Consider the following 19,820-nt stretch of genomic DNA (forward strand, 5'->3'; position numbering starts at 1 on the left):
AAGGGGTGGAGTATCAAGGAAAAGGATGGGATAGCCAGTGAAGGACCATACTGATTGAGGTTTTATTAAAATTCATATTTTAAGATGAATGATGAGTTTTTAAAAGGAGAGCAACATTAGAGAATGATAGTTTCAGAACACTCATTCTGGCAACTACATGAAAATGGCTTGAAGAAGGACAAGACCACTCTTGTGAAAAATTCCTTTAAAAGCTATTGCATAAATTAGTCTGCATTATTAGAAGTCAGGATAATAGTTACTCTTGAGGTATAATGACTAGATGGCCGAGTGAGGGGAGATTCTAAAGGTTCAGGAAATGTTCTGCTGCTTTTCTGGGAGCTGGTTACATGGGTATGCTTCGTTTATATATATATATATTCAAACCTTATGTAATTAGGAAGAATTACTTTATGTAATTCTTCTGTATATACATATATACACATAACCATATGTACATACAATAATATATGAATGAGTATATAAGCATGTAATTCTATATGTATACGTGTACATATGTAATTTTTATATATGTATATTGTATATGTATCTATAATTACATACACACATACACATATATAGTACTCAAATAAAAAAATTAAAAAGCTTTTGAATGAAACTGTCCTATACTCTTCAAAAATGTCATAAAAGACAAAAAAACAGAGAGCTCAGAAAATATTCCAGATTTAGAGGGAGAAAAGAAACATGACAACCAAATTGATGCATGCTCTTACATCAGGAAATAAAATACTACTACTATGTAAAGAGTATTATTGGGATAATCACCAAAATTTGAATAGTGCTGATAGAAATTAAATTTCCTGAATTTTATAATTGGACTATGATTAGTCCTTGTTCTCGTAGATCAGTGCCAAAGTATTCAGGAATGTGCACAACTAATTCTTAAGGGGTTCTGCAAAATAGTAGGTAAATACATAGACAAGACAAATTAGACAAAACATTATCACTAAGTTATGGTGAGTGGTAGGTGAAGGATATATGAGAGTTCATTATATTAGTATTACAATGTTCACGTAGATTTGGAAAATTTAATAATAAACTGGAGAAAGGTATTATAATCTAGGCACGAGATGATGTGACTTGGACAAAAGTTGGCACTAAAGACAGTGAAGAATGAACGAATTCAAGATATATTTTGGAGGTGGAACTGATAAAACTGACATAACTGAGATGTTGTGGTGGATGAAAAACAGGCTAGAAATCACTGGTATAAATAAACAATCCCAAGTGCCCAAACTAGCTCCGCCCTTCCCCTTTTGACGCAAGCGGCGGAAGTAAAGAAAATCAAGCGGCCGTTAAGCAGGCTTCCGGTCTGGCGTCGCAAAGAGACCGTAAATCGGAGAACCCTGTTTGGCCCCTCCCCCACGATGGGCGGTCCTGGAGAGTGACAGATACCAATCGCCAAGGACTCATCGGGCACTCACCCAATGGCTCTGGAGCTGGGCGGAGTCCTGCGGCACGAGGGTAGTCCCCACGCGGTGCGGGAAGTTTACTGCTGGGTGCGGGAAGTTTCCCTTTGGGTGCGGCGGCTTTGCACCAAGCCTTCGGCAGTTCTGTTGTGTGCCTTCAGTAATTCTGTAGAGGGGGTTCAGTAATTCTGTGGCTGGGGTTCAGCAATTCAGCCAAGGTGGGAAGGAGTTGTGCCGAGCACGTGGATCCTAAGTGCTTGAGCAAGACCTGGACTTGAAGTGATGGGACCAGCCCCTGCGGGAGCGCAACATCGGGGAGCTGCTGGGGAGTCGGAGGTGAGTGAGCCGTCTGGGAGGAGGGAATGTTCTACATGCCAGAGGGGGCAGAGCCTGACAGCTCGCCGACGAGCAGTCCCCGCCGATGGCGGTCCCTTCTGGAGGATCCTTATTCCTCCATGTTCCCAGTCTGGGGCACCGAGACAGGTCCGGGGGATGGAACCTGGCGTTATTTGGATAGAAGCAGAAAAGCTTATTGAGCTCACTCCTTCGAGAGCTCTGCGACGTGGCTCATTTCCCCGACCAGCTTATTTTTCTTGTCATTGGATGGGATCTGACCTCTTGTGCCTAGTTCTGTGCTCGCCGCCGTAACGGAGGAGACATGGTGGTGCTTCTGGAGTCCTCTAGAAAGGCTCTCCCCGGTATAGGACCGTAGAGTAGAGGCGGGGACCACGGCTGTAGGGGAGAAGGTTTAGGATCCTGCAGACCAGGGTGTGCAGGGTGTGAAGCCTGCTGACAGAATAGGCATACTACCTGTGGAACCTTGACTTCCTTCAAGTGTACATTTTCTTCTGGCATTACTGAGGATTGGATGACTTACTGAGTATACTTTCCTGAGGCAGTAGGTTCTAGCTCTTACCAACACTGACCACTTAATGTATACTGATGTAATCTATAGTCAGGGATTGCTGGCAAGGGTAGAGCCTGGCAGGCTTTGGATAGAGCAAGAGTGGAGATGGCATTTGTAAATTCCCAGAACAAACCCAGCAGAAGAGGAAGATTCCTGATGCGTGGTACCTGGAAATACAAGGAGCTGAGACATTGCTTAGGTCAGAGCCCAGTCAACTACTACCCCTACCAACTCCAAGCCAAGCTCCATGCTTGTGCTGTCAAATAGACAGGAAGCCCTCAACTCAGGAGTTTTTGTTTTTTTTTTAATAAAAATGTTTTAATGTTTATTATTGAGACAGAGAGAAACAGAGCATGAGTAGAGGATAGGCAGAGAGAGAGAGGGAGACACAGAAACTGAAGGAGGCTCCAGGCTCCGAGCTGTCAGCACAGAGCCCCACGCGGGGCTCAAACCCACAAACCTTGGGATCAGGACCTGAACCACAGTCGGACGCTTAACCAACGGAGCCACCCAGGCATCCCTGGGTTTTTAAGACTAGAGCTCAGTAATGTTCTTCTAAGTAATGATAATCCTGGGTTTTGCAGTCTGACTTCCATTCAAAAGAGCAGACAGGAGCCTGTGAAGCATTTACCCATGTCTTATCACGGCGTTTTAGGTAGTGGATGCTATACACCTTTGACCTCACACTGGCTTCTCTTCTCATTGGCCACAGATGATGGAACTACCTCTGGAAGACACATGCAAAGAAGGAAAGAAGGAGTCCTCTAAGAAGTGTACCTTCACTGGGTCTCCAGTGGAGGGTCTCCTGCAGCCGGTGAAGCTTAGCCAGGCAGAACTGTACAAGGAACCTACCAATGAGGAGCTGAATCGCCTTCGGGAGACTGAGAGTCTGTTCCACTCCAGCTTACTTCGTTTGCAGGTACTATTGGGTGGCTGGGGCTTGGGTTAGATGGTTGGGCTTGAAACCCTGAGGCTGAAGGACTCACTCCATCTCTTCTTACAGGTGGAGGAGCTACTAAAGGAAGTGAGGCTGCCAGAGAAGAAGAAGGAGCGGATCGATGCTTTCCTATGGGAGGTCCACCAGCGAATCCTGAAGGTGCCCTCAACTCCTAAGACAGAGGTGAGGCAAGTAGAGTGAAGAACTGGGAAGTCCGAGAGAGGTCCTCAGTGTAGGCCTCTGAAACAAGGCCTTACTCTTCTGCAGAGGGGTTGGGGTGCTAGGGAGCTCATTTTTACTGCCAGGAGGCTCAGCTGGAAGTTCAGTCAACCATGTGTTCATTCATTCAGCAAACACTTATGTTCTTTGCAGTAGTTGTGTTCTTAGGAGACATCAGTGAACAAAGCAGCCTACTTTCTAGTGTTGGGCTTATAGATAGTAGATAATAAACATGACAAGTAAACTGTGTGGCAATATTAGGAAATGGCAAGCAGTATGGAAAAAGGAGAAAGTAGTGCAAGGTAAGGAATATCAGGATGGGAGTAGGGTAGGGTAGTTGGGGTAGGCCTCATTGAAGTGACAGTGTGAAGATTTGGAGGAAAGTGAGTCAGCCATATAGATATCTAAGGGAGGAATAGTCAACAAGGTTCAAAGGTTCAAAGGCAGGTGTAAATCTGGTATGTTCCTTGGATTAAATGAGGGGAAAACAGAAGGAGATGAACTCAGAAAGGCAATGGAGGAAGGAGGAATTTCACGCAGGCCTTGTACACCGAAACAAGTACTTTGGCTCTTGCTCTAGGTGAAAAGAGGAACAACTGATGGGACTTTTTTTGGTACAGCAGTGATGTGATCTAGTTGCAGTTTTTAAAAATTCACTTGGGGCACCTGGGTGGCTCAGTTGGCTAAGTGTCCAACTCTTGATTTAAGCTCAGGTCATGTTCCTAGGGTGGTGGGATGGAGCCCTGTGTCAGGCTCCATGTTGATCATGGAGCCTGCTTAAGATTTTTCTCTCTCTCTTTGCCCCTCTTCCCCACTCACACACTGTCTCTCTAAAAAAAGAAAAAAAAATCAACAAAACAAAAAGGCAGCCTTCGGGAGAAGGCTGCAGAATGGGAGGAGATATTTGCAAATGTCATATCTGATAAAGGGTTAGCATTCAAAATCTGTAAAGAACTTAATCAGACTCAACACCCAAAAAACAAATAACCCAGTTAAGAAATGGACAGAAGATATAGATACCTTTCCAAAGAAGATATCCACATGGCTAACAGACACATGAAAGGATACTCAACATCACTCATCGTCAGGAAAATATAAATCAAAACCATGATGAGATATCACCTCATACTTGTCAGAATGGCTAAAATTAATTACATAAGAAACAAAAGGTGTTGGTGAAGATGTGGAGAAAGGGAAACCGTCTTGCACCATTGGTGGGGATGCAAACTGGTGCAGCCACTCTGGAGAACAGTGTGGAGGTTCTTCAAAAAACTAAAAACAGAGCTACCTTCCCATCCAGCAATTGCACTGTTAGGTGTTTACTCAAAGGATGAAAATACAGATTCAAAGGGGTACATGTACCCCAATGTTTATAGTAACATTATCAACAATAGTTAAACTATGGAGAGAGCCCAAATGTCCACTGAGTGGTGAATGGATAAAGAAAATGTGGTATACACATACAATGGGATATCACTCACCCATCGAAAAGAATGAAACCTTGCCATTTGCAACAATGTGGATGGAGTTAGAATGTAGTTTACTAAACAAGATAAGTCAGAGACAGATAAATACCATATGATTTCACTCATATATGGAATTTAAGAAATAAAACAAGTTTTGGGCACCTGGGTGGCTCAGTAGGGTAAGCGTCCAACTTCAGCTTAGGTCATGATCTCATGGTTTGTGATCTCATGGTTCATGAGTTCGAGCCCCAGGTCATGCTCTCTGCGGGCGACTCAGAGCACAGAGCATGCTTCGGATTCCGTCTCTCTCTCTCTCCCTCTCTCCCTCCTCCTCCTCCTCCTCCTCCGCTCATGCTCTGTCTCTCTGTCTTTCAAAAATAAGTAAAATGTTAAAAAGGTTTTTTTTAAAGAAATAAAACACGTGAACATATGAGAATGAGAGAGGGAGGGGAAGAGAAGGAAACAAGTCACAAGAAACCATGATAGAAAACAAGCTGAGGGTTGATGGAGAGATGTGGTTGGGGGGATGGGCCAGATGGGTGATGGGTATTAAGGGGGGCACTTATTGTGATGAGCACTGAGTGTTGTAAGTGATGGATCACTGAATTCTCCTGAAACCAATATTGCACTGTATTTTAACTAAAATTTAAATTAAAACTGATAAATTTTTAAAAAAATTTTAATGTTAATTTTGAGAGAAAGTGTGCGTGCAAGTGGGGGAGGGGCAGAGAGAGGAGACAGAATCCAAAGCAGGCTCCAGGCTCTAAGCTGTCAGCATAGAGCCCAATGCGGGGCTTGAACTCATGAACTGTGAGATCATGACCTGAGCCAAAGTCCAGGTGCCCCTCAAATGTGTTATGTTTAATTTGAGATGTCTACTATACACCAAGGGGACGTGTCAGTGAGACAATCAAATTAATACATATCATTGTCTCTGTCCCCACAGCTGACTGACCAGACCTGGCTCCCAGCTGGGGTTCGAGTACCCCTTCACCAAGTGCCCTACACTGTGAAGGGCTCTTTCTGCTTCCTGCCACCAGCCCAGGTCACTGTTGTGGGCAGCTACCTTCTGGGTACCTACATCCGGCCGGACATCAATGTGGACATGGCAGTCACCATGCCCAGGGTGAGGTCCAGAGTTTGGGGAATGGAGAGTCCTGCTACTTCACCACATACAAATTCCTGGGTCCCTCTTTCTTTCCCACCTTTCGCCTGCCAGGGGATTGAAATCTGAACTCAAAATCAAAAGAGCAGACCACTGTTGTCTTCTTGAGGGCAGCTTAAGTGTGCCCTGGGGCCAGTTGCTGCCCTTTGGAACTTTGCCTTCATCATCTGAGATCTAGATATGGTGTTGCTAGCCCTGATTAGGCACTCTGGTCAGCAAAAATTCCTGAGGTTTCTAAACTGTGACTCACCTTGGTTTCAGCTTGGCCCCCAAGCTCTCTAACAAAAAGCATTAAATGCCTGGGCATCTCTCTCTTCTTCTGACGCTCTCCAGGAGATCCTACAGGACAAGGATGGCTTGAACCAGCGCTACTTCCGCAAGCGTGCTCTCTACCTGGCCCACTTAGCTCACCACCTGGGCCAAGACCCCCTCTTTGGCAGTGTTCGCTTCTCCTACACCAACGGCTGCCACCTGAAACCCTCGCTGCTACTTCGGCCGCATGGTGGGAGGCACACACTGGGCTGAAGGCACAGTATGGGGTGACATCCGGTGGGGGGAGGCGTGAGGCCTCAATCCAAGGTGAGAGGCTTGGGCCTCAGCTTTGAGGGGGAAGGTACAAGGACCTCAGATTCTGAGGTGGGAGGGCATGGCGCCCGCAGATAGGAGGAGGATGGTACAGAAGCCCACCCGGAAGGATCTCAGCAGCACTCCCTGTCTCCCCCAGGGAAGAATGAGCGCCTGGTCACTGTACGTCTGCATCCATGCCCTCCACCTGACTTCTTCCGCCCGTGCCGCCTGCTGCCATCTAAGAACAATGTGCGCTCTGCCTGGTACCGCAGGCAGAGTCTCCCAGGGGATGGTGAGCAGGCACTCATGTCAAGGTGGAGCTGAAGGGAAGGATGTTGTGGAGATTTCTTATGTCTCGTGTCTTCCCCTCTCCCACAGGTAGCCCGGAGCCTCCCACTCCCCACTATAACACGTGGGTTCTGCAGGACATGACGCTCGACTCCCATGTGCAGCTGCTGTCAACTGTGCTGGGCTCGGCCTCGGGGCTGAAGGATGGTGTGGCCCTTCTGAAGGTCTGGCTGCGGCAGAGGGAACTGGACAAGGTGAGTTGGGAGTGACCCATCTTCCCTGCCTCACTGAGTGGCGGGCTGCCTGTGAACTTGGGCCTCTCTGTCTCCATCTCTTTTGCAGGGCCTGGGAGGGTTCAGTGGGTTCCTTGTCTCCATGCTGGTTGCCTTCCTTGTGTCCACACGCAAGATCCACACCACCATGAGTGGCTACCAGGTCCTGAGAAGCGTCTTGCAGTTTCTGGGTAAGGTGGCTAGACTCAAAAAGGCCAAGGGTTCTACCCATCCTGTGAGTCCTCTCATCCTATCAAGAGTCATTCAGTTTCTTACCATCAGACAGAAGAGCAGACTGAATCCTGGAGGCAGGAAGGAGGGAGAGTGTCATTAGGGCTGGGTCCCCAGGAAGGAGGATACCTTCTGACACACCCACCTTCTCTGGCTCACTTCAGCCACCACAGATTTGACAGTCAATGGGATCAGCTTATGTCTCAGCTCAGATCCCTCCTTGGTAAGTGGGGCAGGGCTGGGGCTGGGCAAGGAGGCCTGAAGGTAAGACCCCCGTCCTGACTGGCTTCTTTCTGTCCCTCCAAGCCGGCCCTGGCTGACTTCCACCAGGCCTTCTCTGTTGTCTTCCTGGACTCCTCAGGCTATCTCAACCTCTGTGCTGATGTCACTGCCTCTACTTACCACCAGGTACCAATGGTTTTGGGATTGGTACCAATGGGACTCCCCAGGTGTCCCAGTCCAGACTCTGTCCCTTCTACCACTACCAGCACCCCAGAAACTCGTCTCCAAAGAGCTTAGGTTAGGCATGTCTCTTGGTCTGAGCCCTCAGGTCACTGAAGGGAAGGGTATAGTGGTAATAAACTCACATGTGAGTTCCCTGCTTACCCTGTGTCCCCAGGTACAGCATGAGGCACGGCTGTCTATGGCATTGCTGGACAGCAGAGCTGATGACGGATTCCAATTTTTGCTGATGACTCCCAAACCCATGATCCGGGCTTTTGACCACATCTTGCAGTAAGTTTAGGGCTGACAGACTATGTCAGTGAGTCCTTTTTCCCAGGAGCTACAGTGGTGGGTCAGATCTTCCTTGTTCGGGGGAGGGAGTGGTACTTGGGATCAGCGGTACCTCATTCTGTCTCCTTGTCCCTCTAGTCTCCATCCACTGAGTCGCTTGCAGACAGCATGTCACCGGCTAAAGCTGTGGCCAGAGCTGCAGGATCTTGGTGGGGACTATGTTTCAGCTGCTTTGGGCTCACTAACCACCCTTCTGGAGCAGGGTCTCGGGTCTCGTCTTCACCTGCTGGCCCACTCTCGGCCCCCAGTCTTAGAGGTGAGGTACTGTGGGGTAGGGAGTTTGTGGGTTTAAGAAGGACTAGATCTAGGGTCCCAGGGGACACAAAAGACACACCATCCCTGTAGCTAGATCTTTCTACCTAGTTGGAAACTAGGTTTCCAGGCCAAGCTGGGGCATTCTTGGCTTGAGCTCAGCCTTTTTACACCCTCTAGTGGGACATCAGCCAGGATCCACCGAAGCACAGAGACTCTGGGACCCTGACCCTGGGATTGCTCCTCCGGCCTGAGGGGCTGACCAGTGTCCTTGAGTTGGGTCCAGAAGCCAACCAGCCTGAGGTGAGGAACTCTGGAGTCTGGGGTGTGATTTGGCTCTGTCTTGGGAAGTCCAGGCTGTGCACTGGCTGGAGGGTGGATCATCCTCATGCCACCTGGATTGAGTCCCGTTGGGGATTTCTGATAGAGCCCGTCTTTGTTAATTCTTCCACCACCCATTGCCTTTCCTCAGGCTGCTGAATTCCGCCAGTTCTGGGGATCTCGCTCAGAGCTTCGGCGTTTCCAGGACGGAGCCATTCGGGAAGCTGTGGTCTGGGAGGCAGCCTCTATGGCCCAAAAGCGCCTTATTCCCCACCAGGTGGTCACCCATCTGTTGGCACTGTGAGTGTTAGCATCTGGATGCTGGGAAGCACCGGTGGGTTGGGAAGCCTTTTAGGAGAGTCTGGCCTAGGCTTTGGACCGAGCAGGAAATGTCTAGCAGGTTACTCCATATTCCTCAGTGCCCACACTGAGTCCGCTTCCCCTTCCCAGCCATGCCGACATCCCAGATACCTGTGTCCACTATGTGGGGGGCCTTCTGGACGCATTAATCCAAAGCCCGAAAGAGGTAAGGGTCATGGGTCAGGGCTAAGGGTTAAGGCTAGGGGTTGCAGAGTAGTTTGTGTGGCTGGATTAGGTAGGGGGTGGAGAGCACGCCTCAGCCAGGCTGCATTTCCCATAGTGTCCAGCAGAGGGGGTGCTGCCTCTGCAGCAGCCTGAGCTGTGGCAGAAACCCTGGGTGGTAGTGGGGTTCTGTAGGGTCCTGGCCTCCTGACCATGTTCTTCCTCTCAGACCTCCAGCACAGGTGAGGAGGCCCTGGCGGCAGCAGTGCGTTGCTACGATGACCTCAGCCGCCTCCTGTGGGGGCTGGAAGGTCTCCCGCTGACTGTGTCTGCTGTGCAGGGAGCTCACCCAGTGCTGCGCTACACTGAGGTGAGGTGGAAGGGAGCAGGGAGCCTTTTCTGCTTAGTGATTCCTTGTCTGTGCCCTACTCCCCCAGTATTCCCGTTTTCCAACTCCTGACTGTGTTCACTCCCTCAGTCCTGGGCCCCTGTCTCAGTCCTGCATCTTCCATAGGTGTTCCCACCAACCCCAGTCCGGCCAGCCTACTCCTTCTATGACCACTTGCGAGAGCGGGCCTCACTGTTGCCCCGACCTGACAAGCCCTGCCCAGCCTATGTGGAGCCCATGACTGGTGAGGATCCTCTTGGGAGGGGATGAGAGGAACCGTTCCCACTCCATGCTGTAATTTTGAAACCTCTTACCTTTCTTCCTAGTGATATGTCACCTGGAGGGCAGTGGTCAGTGGCCACAGGATGCTGAGGCCATACGCCGGGTCCGAGCTGCCTTCCAGCTGCGCCTGGCAGAGCTGCTGACACAACAGCACGGGCTGCAGTGTCGTGCCACGGCCGTGCACACTGACGTCCTCAAGGTTAGGCTGGTGTAGGGTAGAGATTCCCCAGAGAGGGAGGGGACAGGGGGTTAGGGTGCCCCGTGCTGACATGTGTCTCCCATCCCACACCCTCTTTGAACAGGATGGGTTTGTGTTCCGGATTCGTGTGGCCTATCAGCGCGAACCCCAGATCCTGAGGGAAATGCGGAGCCCCGAGGGGATGATCTCATTGAGGGACACACCTGCCTCCCTCCGCCTTGAGCGAGACACAAAGCATTTGCCCCTGCTCACCAGCGCCTTGCATGGGTATGGCCACCTGCACAGGTTCTTCTGTCTGTAGATCCTTGCCTGCTTCTGTTCTGTTTTCTGAGCCCCCTGTCTCTCTGGAAGGCCAGCTGGTGTAAACTTATGCCATGGTTTATGTATTTATTTTTGAGAGAAAGGGAGAGAGAATCCCAAGCAGGCTCTGTGCTATCAGCACAGAACCCAATGTGGGACTCGGTATCACAGAACCATGAGATCAGATCATGATCTGAGCCGAAACCAAGAGCCAGGTGCTTAACCGACTGTGCCACCAAGGTGCCCCTGAAATGGGAATTTTATAGGACCGATCTATTGGGGCATTAGCTAGGGGGATGTGAGATTCTGTACAGAGGGCAACTAGGGTAAAGGTTAATAGTGGTGGTGGAGTAGAAACAGTCTTCTTGGGCCCTCAGTGCCTGAGCCTCATTGCCACTACCCTCTTCCTCCCCACAGACTCCAGCAGCAGCACCCAGCCTTCTCAGGTGTGGCACGGCTGGCCAAGCGGTGGGTGCGCGCCCAGCTTCTGGGTGAGGGGCTCACTGACGAGAGCCTGGACCTGGTGGTTGCTGCTCTTTTCCTGCACCCCGAGCCCTTCACCCCTCCCAGGTGATTCCTTCCATCTTCTCTCTAGCCAGAAAGTTCCTCTTGGGGCCAGCTGTCATCCCTTAGGCTGTACCTTCAGTCCAAATGGGAGAGGGTAGCTGAAAAAAGTGACATAAGAGGTTCTAAGGCACCTCCTATCCCCATCCATGCCTTGGGGTCTAGACTGTCTAGGCTGTGGGCAAAGCCCTGGGATGTGTGGCTGGGCCCAGCCTCTGCTCACTCCCTTCTTCTCAGCTCCCCTCAGGTGGGCTTCCTTCGGTTCCTTTTGTTGATATCAACCTTTGATTGGAAGAACAACCCCCTTATTGTCAACCTCAACAATGAGCTCACTGGTAAGTGGTAGGACTGGGGTCAGACTCCAGAACAAACCTTTGTGGATTGCAGAGCCATAGGGCACACAAGGGTTTTCCATGTCAGTCTGTTGGGGGGGTGGGGGGGTGTGTTTCTATGGCCTCCCCTTCCCAGGTATCTGTGTCTGACCCTGACCTGCCTTGAAGTAGGAAATTACTAGGAGGAAAAGGCCCAGTCAAGGTTTTAGGGGGCTCTAAGGCTATGGAGCCATGGCTTGCTCCTATGATGCTCAGAAACAGAATGGACTAGGGGTGGTAAACAAGCTACATGGTGGTGGCTGTGCAGGGGAGAGGAGAGTAGAAGGGGGACCTCGAACACCAAGTGAGAAGTCTTGTGGGGATCAGGGAAGGGCCCAGGTTAGAATAGATGTCCAGACTTCTTGGTGAGTGGGGGTTATGATTTCCAGTTGTAACATGAGGAGCTCTCGGTCCAAGCAGAGAGGAGGGTGTCAGCTTCCTAATTCCCCAGGTGTGTGGGAGCATAGGGTTGGAGGGGGTCAGGGGCAGGCCTCAGCTTGTGCCGGCCCGGAAACTAGAATGGGGTGCCAGGCAGTGGAAAATTCTGCCTTTGGACTGAGGCTGGGAGTTTAACGCCCCACCCAATTGAGGCAAACATGGTGTCCTTTTCATTGCCTTTGTCTCTTGTGGGGAGGGGCACTGGAAAATCCCTGTGATGGGCAGCTGCTGGGTGTACAGTAGGGTGGTAGAGCTGGGCAAAGGGGCAGACTGACCCAGGACCCCCACTTGTTCACAGTGGAAGAGCAGGTGGAGATCCGCAGTGGCTTCCTGGCAACTCGGACACAACTCCCAGTCATGGTCATCCTTACCCCCCAGGATCGTAAAAACTCTATATGGACACAAGATGGACCATCACCCCAGGTTCAGTCCCATCCTTACCCCCAAATTTGTGGTCTTCTCCCTCAAGGAGAAAGCAGGCCCAGCATGAGCTAAGAAAGACCCATGGTCAGGTTTGATCTCTTTGATTGTGCGTATCCCCTCAGATCCTACAGCAGCTTGTGGTCCTGACAGCCGAGGCCTTGCCTGTCCTAGAGAAGCAGCTAATGGATCCTCGAGGGCCTGGGGACATCAGGGTAAGCCCCTGACCAAGAGTGATTCGGGTTCTAGGGATTCTGCCCTTGCACATTGGGAATCTGGAGCTGTAGGGGCGCTCACAAGATGCTCAGTCCCCTTGTTTGGCAAGACTGAATCCATAGAAGGCACTGACGCTGCCCACGGTCCTGGCAGTGATGGGACCTGCAGGAGTACCAGGGCCCTGGCTCTGTCCAGGCCTCACACTTCCAGCCTGTGCTCCTCCTGACGGATCGAAGCTGACACCAGCTGGGGCTTGGTGTTCCTACCTTCAGATGAGCATTTGGGCCCCTAATGGAGGGTCAGACAAAAGGGAAGGAGGGAACCAAGGTGGGCATGTGGAAGGCTTTGTGGTCCAGCTCCCAACTCCCAGTGGGCACTGCCATCCTTCAGACAGTGTTCCGGCCACCCTTGGATATGTATGATGTGCTGATCCGCCTGTGTCCCCGCCACATCCCCCGGCACCGCCAAGCCGTGGACTCACCTGCTGCCTCCTTCTGCCGTGGCCTGCTCAGTGAGCCAGGGCCCTCGTCCCTGATGCCTGTGCTGGGCTACGATCCTCCTCAGCTTTATCTGGCACAGCTCAGGGTAGGTCCTAAAGGGATGACTAAACCTGGGGAGGGGGCTCCTGGGTGAAGTCACCGTGGAGGTGACTCTCAGGTGTGTCTACGTGTAATGTTATCTATGTCCTGCTCTTTCCTAGGAGGCCTTTGGGGACTTGGCCCTTTTTTTCTATGACCAGCATGGTGGAGAGGTGATCGGTGTTCTCTGGAAGCCCACCAGCTTCCAGCGCCAGCCCTTCAAGGTATGCTGGCTGATGATAAGTGTGTGTTCCTGAGTGTGTACATGTGGTCCCATGTGGGCATGCATGTCTGTATGCGGCACGCTCCCTGCCCGACCGTGGGTCAGGTGTGAAGCATGTGTCTTGTGTGTCTGTCTCTACCACTGCTGTTGCTCCCCACCCCCACCCCAGCTTGGTGTCTCTAGATGTGCCTCTGTGACACTTCAGTCCACATTTCTCTGGTTCCCCTAGGCATCCAACACAAAGGGGCACATGGTGGTGTCACAAGGTGGGGAGCTGGTGATGGTGCCCAATGTAGAAGCGATCCTGGAGGACTTTGCCATCCTGGGTGAAGGCCTAGTACAGGCTGTGGAGGCCCGAAGTGAGAGGTGGACTGTGTGATCTCCAGCCCTAGGAGCGGGCTGTAGGCGTACAGCAGGACTTCAGACCTCTAGAGCAAGATGCCAATGGCATGACCTCCACCCTTGTTGCATACGGATCCTCCATGGAGTACCTGCTGGCCTGAACACACGGAGATGTTCCCCAAGAAAAGCCCTGCCCCAATTTTCTGTCTGATGCCTCAGCATCAGGGCAGGGGCCTGGTACTCTACAGAGTCCCCTGGGCCTATCTGATCTTCCAGAAGAGGAAGGCGAGCCAGCTCAGCGAATTGAATGAACCCAGGAGATCCATCCAACTGTCAGCCTTAGTCTGGGCTTTTTTTCCCCTTTTCTTCTAGATGTTTCCAGAAGGTGGAGAGGAGGACATGTGCCCAAGGCTGAGGCTCTCTCCCCTTCTCATTGCCGGAATGTGTGCCTATACCTTAGTATGCACTTCAGAGCAGTGTCAGGCGTTTAAATGGGGCCCAGAGAAGGTGTGGCACTTCTTGAGGGTCACAGAATATCAGCACTGAGCAGTAGGGAGGGGGCCCTGTGTGTATGAATAGAGCCCACTGGAGGGACACAGTGCTCTCCCGTGTGGGTGCTGTTGCTTCCCAGGGTGCACGATGGGAAAGCACAGAGGACAGCAGGGGCTGGATGTGTGAAGGGGTGAGGGAGACGGGTGATCCCCTAGTCCGGGAGAGCTGCAGAAAGCACAGTGTTGCCCTGGATGCTCAGTGTCTGAGCCCCGAGCTCCATGCATCTGCTAATTCATGTCACACGCCGCTCCCGCTGCATCCCTGCAGTAGGGGTGCAGGGAGAACAAACCCCAAACCCTGCTCTCTGGGAGCTCTCAGTGCCAGGGCGGGGGGTGGTGCTGCCTCCTTTCAGTGCAGTCCACACCCCATTGCAGCAGCCTCTCCCTTCTCCATCACCCCTAATCCTGGCTGTTTTTCCAGACTCAGCTCAAATAATGCTTCCTCCTCCAACCCTTCCCTTGCCCCCAGCCTGATGTGCTCTTTCTCTCGTCTGAAACATGAGACCAATTACCGTCTGTTCAGTTTACTTCATAGTTGCATACAGGGCGTGAACTCTTCTGTTGTTTTAAAGTCTGATTTAAAATTAAATCACTTAATTTCCCCATGTTCCTGGCTTTTCTGCTGTTTTCACATAGTTTTAACCTCGTCTCCTTTAAGAAAATTTTTTTTAATGTTTATTCATTTTTGAGAGACAGAGAGCAAGCAGGGGAGGGGAAGACAGAGATAAGGAGACAGAGAATCTGAAGCAGGCTCCAGGCTCTGAGCTGTCAGCACAGAGCCCAACGTGGGGCTCGAACCCACGAACTGTGAGATCATGACCTGAGCCGCAGTCAGACACTCAACCAACTGAGCTACCCAGGCGCGCCCCCCTCTGTCTCCTATATGTTAGCTCTCTGGGGGCAGGTAACATGTTTGAACAGATTTCTTGGCACCTTCGCGGTACCTAGGACAGTGCTCAAGGAGGACACAGGTGTGTGCAGAAGGGGCGCCTAGGCCAGGCAGACGGAGAGCAAGAAGGCCCACCAGAAGGCTTCAAGGAAAAGAGAATCATTTGTAATCTCTGCCTAGAATGGGTGGGGTGGTGACAATGAGTTGCACCCTGAGAGTTAAGATGCAGCTGACATTTTGAGTGCCTGGTAAATGCTGGCCACTCCGTTATTTTACATATCTTATGTGCAGGAATGTGATCATGCAAGAATACCAGCCCCATGAAGTATGCACTTTCATTTATCCTCATTTTCTGAAAGGCTTAGCAGCAGGCGTGGGTCTGTTTGTGAAGGGATTGATGCCTGGCTATCAGGCTTCATCCTCAAGATGATAAGCCACATATGGGAACCCTGATTTCCAATTTTGTCCCAATTCTGTTAGTCTTTGTGAACCTATACCAGTCCCTACCTGTCACTCTCATGAGATTAGACATTGGCATGACATGGAGAATACATTATTGGGCTGTGTGGGCTTTGCTCTTGATCATGAACTTCAGGCATAAGCGTGTTTAGGGAAAGAAATGCAGTTCCAGCCCTCATGGACCCTGGGTCTGTGGTGTTTCCTGGTTCCTCTTCACTTATTTTCTCTACAGTCCTTCTGTGGGCTCTGGCGAGGGATGATGCTGGCCTGTTTCAAACCATCCTGTTTCTATCCATGGGTCAGCTTCAGTGCTGTAGCTTTTGGCCTTTTCACAAATCCTGTTCTAGATTATCCCAGTGCAGGAGGGAACAGAGTCTGCCCCCAGGTAAAACTGCAGCAGGTGGCTCCATGAGGGGCAGACACCAGTTCCCACTTGGAAAATGAGCCCTGGCCCTGCTACCTCCCCATGTTTCCCTGGGCAAATCACTTCCCTTGCTGGGCTCAGCCTTCCCACCTGTAAAATGGGCATGGTGATGGCTTTGTCAGGGGCACAATGAGGCAAGGGAAGAGGGTAGAGAACTCAAACCCAAGGAGCTGCACCATCCTTTCTGCACTCCCTGCTCAGCCCCATGGAGAAAGCTTCCCCCTGGAAGCCCAGGCACCATCTCAACTTACCAGCTCTAACATGTTTCCTCGATCTCTAGGAAGTAGGTGAAGAGGCTGGTGTGGTCTAAGGTGGTCTAAGGTGATCTAAGGTGACCTTGGGGGGGATGGGTGGTCGCATGAGGAGCTGGAATTTCACTGAAAGGGAAGGAAAGAAGACTAGAAGGAACTTCTGTGTGAGCAAGGCTGTGCAGGATGTAGGTTACACATCCCCATGGGTATGTCTGCCTCTGGGCTTCTGCATTTAACTGTGCAGGTGGACATGATGGTAGGTCTGATGTATAGTGTGATTTGTTTGCTCTATGTGTTGGGGGGTCATGGACATGCCTGTATGCACTAGTATGTGTGCAGGATTTTGCCTCCAGCTCTGAGTTTCTGTAAAAGGGAACTCTTTTTGAAGAATAGGCCAGGAGAAAGCTCTCAGATAAAGAGGCAGAAACTCTGGAGTTGTGGTTTAGTCGGTTAAGCATCTTGCTTCAGCTCAGGTCATGATCTCACAGTTCATGAGTTCAAGCCCTGCGTCAGGCTCTGTGCTGACAGTTCAGAGCCTGGAGCCTGCTTTGGATTCTGTGTCTCCTTCTCTCTCTGCCCCTCCCTGGCTTGCGTACTCTCTCTCTCTCAAAAATAAATACACATTAAAAAAAAAAGAAAGAGAGACAAAAGCTCTGGATTTTTTCTGCAGCTTTTAAACAATGCCTTCTTCTTGGGGCTTCGGTTTCCCCAGTTCTGTCAGACTTTCTAAGCCTCTCTGTGTGGTTCCATTTAGTGAATTATCAAAATGTTCTCTCTTCTGACTGTGGTATCACCATCTCCTCTAAATTGGAATATTTTCAGCTGAAGACCCTATTTTCCTCTGCCCAGCACCTTACTTTGGAGAAAAAGAGTAAGACCTCAAAGCCTAGGAGTCCTTGCAGCAGGTTACATTCAATGAAGTCTTGAGGGCTGCTCGGATTTGGGCTAGTCCAGGTGCCCCCACCCCAATAAACAAACATACATATAACCCCTCCAACATCCGGTACTTGCTTTGTGAGTCATAGATTAATCCAGCGATTAAGGGGAGGGGAAGCCTGGGGCACGTGAGTCACCCCTACCCTACTCAGGAATAGGTCAGCCCGCCTGCCCATCCCTCTGCTGCAGAGAGAGAGAGGGGAGGGTGTGTGTGGGGGAACAGGACTCTTACACTGCCCAGGGCACTAGTGGGGACCAGGGTGTTCCAAACCCAGAGGGAGACTCATTTCCCTTTCCCACTTCAGCTTCTGAAAGCAGGATGGGGAGGAGAATTTTTCTGGTTTGCACGAGGCCCAGAAAGGTGTAGGAACTTGTCCAGGGTCACACAGGGAGCTAAGGGTAGAGATCGGGAGAATCTAGGCATCCTGGCTCCAGACCTTGCTGCTGAGCCGGGGCTTTCCCGCAGCCAAGGGCTGGGGTGAAGAGGAATAAAGTAATGGAGAGCTGAGCTCTAGATCTGTGCAATGGGGGCAGAGAGTGCAAAGCCTGGCCCCTTGCCCTGTCCCGGGCCACCTGCCAGCCCTGTTCCTCTCCCTCCACCCAGGGCAGCTGAATGAAGCTGTTATCAGCAAGACATAAAGGAGATATAAGACATAAAGCAGAGTTGGGGCACCTGGGTGGCTTAGTCGGTTAAGCGTCCGACTTTCGCTTAGGTCATGATCTCGCGGTTCGTGGATTCGAGCCCCGCGTCGGGCTCTGTGCTGACTGCCAGCTCAGAGCCTGGAGCCTGTTTCGGTCTGTGACTCCCTCTCTCTCTGACCCTACCCTGCTCACGCTCTCTCTCTCTCTCCTAGAAATAAGTAAAACATTTAAAAAAAATAAAGGAATGTCAATTCAAGTACTTTGCCCATAAAAAAAAATAAATAAATAAAGACATAAAGCAGAGTCAAGGGAAGGGGAGGGTTGAGAGTGTGCACACTCTTGTACACCTTAGCTCGTGCCTGAAATCTCTGTGTCCCTAACTGGGAGCTCCTCAAGAGCAGGCCCCAGCTCTCCCCTACTGTCCCAGACTGGAAACCTCCACAGGATAGGCCTGGGGTCTTCTAAGGACTGACGAGGCCCAGATTGGGCCCTGACCTAAGGAATAAGGAGGCCCTGAGATCCAGCCTCCTGTTCCACTTGACGACCAGGGGTTTGGATGAAAAAGATAGATATATGGGGGGAAGGGGAAATAGGACAGATGTTGTTTGAATGTATAAATTTACAGTGAGTAGTAGATAAGCCCTAGGGATCAAATGCCCAGCATAATCAACAAACTTGCTGAGAGACTAGAACTTAATTATTCCAACCATTAAAAAAAAGGAGGGGACACTTATGTGATGTGATGGAGGTCTATTGCCACGGTGGCAATATATATGTAATATAAATGTAATAAATGTAATATATAATTGTAATAAATATATTACATTTTTAAAATGTATATATAAATGTAATAAAGTATATAAATGTAATAAAATTACACAATGTTATATGTCAAATACATTTCAATTTGAAGAAAAAATGATAGGTATGACATCTTACCTTTCTCTAATCTGCCCCCACAACATCCCCACCTCCATCTCCCAATTAGTGGGGTCTCTCTGGAGCCCAGTTCCCACCCATCCCAGGTCTAGCGATCCTCAGGAAGTCATACCTGAAGTCTGACTGCAGAACCTCCTGCTCTAGCTTGTCCCCTCCCCTAGGTCCATCCCCTTGTGGCACCTCTCCCCTGGGGCAGACAGCTGGTGGCTGCCCTGTAATTAGCACCCAGACTGGGCTGGGATGAGGGGAGAGACTGGGGTTCACAAATGCCCATGGCCTTTCTGGAACACCAGATGCAGAGCCTCCTTCCACCTCCTGTCCCCCATTCCACCCCCTTCAGACCACAGGCCTCTCAGAGACTGGTTGTCCCGGGCTCCATCTCAGGTTCAAGTTCCTGTCAACCCGATTTGGCTCACCTCCAATTTCAGCTTCTTGACGACCTGCCCTACTCATTCTGCCTCCTAAATTCCCAATTCAAACTCTCCTCACTCCCTATAGCCATTGCATCTGGCCTCTTTCCCTCCTCTGTGGCTTCCTTCCAGACCTCCTGGTCTCAGCCTCTCTCCTCCAACACATCCTCCACTTAGCAGCTGGAGGGATCCTTTCAATGCCTTCCATTAAGTGGCAAATGGAGACCATACCACTTCCCTGCTTAAAACCTTCAGGTTTCCCATTAGCTTCTGTTCTTAGCAGCAGAACATTTGTCAATCAGATCATTTGTCAATTGTAATTTTGTTCAGAACCCTGACGTAACATGGTTAAAATACTGTGGTTGAAACAGGAGGTGGGACCAGGGCTCTCTGCCTCCTCGCCTTCCCTCTTCCCATTTCCAGGTGCCACAGTCCCCATGAGGCCATCCTCAGAGCCCTGGGGATTGAAGAAGCACAGCTTGAATATCTCTGGCCCCTCAGTAAGGTTCAGGCCCTTAGTATAGAACCCAAGGCCCTTCTGTGCTACCAGTGTCCCTCGCTGGCTTCACTACAGGTGCTCTCATCATGTACCAGGCAAACAGCCGTACCTCCCTTGGCCTGGCCTAGCA

At 50.6% G+C, this 19,820-nt stretch overlaps 1 protein-coding gene and 1 non-coding gene across 2 annotated transcripts; one reads left to right on the top strand and one right to left on the bottom strand.

The window, feature by feature from the left end:
- Positions 1-1,505: 1,505 nt before the first annotated feature.
- On the top strand, positions 1,506-14,846 carry NOL6 (nucleolar protein 6). The gene is made up of 26 exons (XM_039247110.1): positions 1,506-1,763; positions 3,047-3,253; positions 3,338-3,454; positions 5,903-6,082; positions 6,455-6,623; positions 6,846-6,980; positions 7,067-7,230; positions 7,319-7,439; positions 7,644-7,702; positions 7,786-7,887; positions 8,099-8,214; positions 8,353-8,530; positions 8,707-8,829; positions 8,999-9,147; positions 9,298-9,373; positions 9,599-9,739; positions 9,884-10,001; positions 10,084-10,238; positions 10,342-10,505; positions 10,956-11,108; positions 11,340-11,437; positions 12,210-12,334; positions 12,457-12,546; positions 12,938-13,132; positions 13,248-13,349; positions 13,578-14,846. The coding sequence occupies exons 1-26, from the start codon at positions 1,710-1,712 to the stop codon at positions 13,725-13,727; spliced, it is 3,441 nt and encodes a 1,146-aa protein (XP_039103041.1). The 5' UTR covers positions 1,506-1,709; the 3' UTR covers positions 13,728-14,846.
- A 172-nt stretch (positions 14,847-15,018) lies between these two features.
- Positions 15,019-15,103, bottom strand: TRNAR-GCG. Its single transcript has one exon. It is a non-coding gene; the product is annotated as a tRNA-Arg (tRNA).
- Positions 15,104-19,820: the final 4,717 nt, after the last annotated feature.

This window comes from Hyaena hyaena, unplaced genomic scaffold, assembly GCF_003009895.1.
Source record: "Hyaena hyaena isolate Hyena2069 unplaced genomic scaffold, ASM300989v1 scaffold_289, whole genome shotgun sequence".
Taxonomy (NCBI): domain Eukaryota; kingdom Metazoa; phylum Chordata; class Mammalia; order Carnivora; family Hyaenidae; genus Hyaena; species Hyaena hyaena.

Coding starts and splice junctions, on each gene's coding strand:
- NOL6 (XM_039247110.1), top strand. CDS start 1,710: ATGGGACCAGCCCCTGCGGGAGCGCAACATCGGGGAGCTGCTGGGGAG. Junction 8,830..8,998: donor CAGAAGCCAACCAGCCTGAG/GTGAGGAACTCT, acceptor GCCTTTCCTCAG/GCTGCTGAATTCCGCCAGTT. Junction 9,740..9,883: donor CAGTGCTGCGCTACACTGAG/GTGAGGTGGAAG, acceptor CATCTTCCATAG/GTGTTCCCACCAACCCCAGT.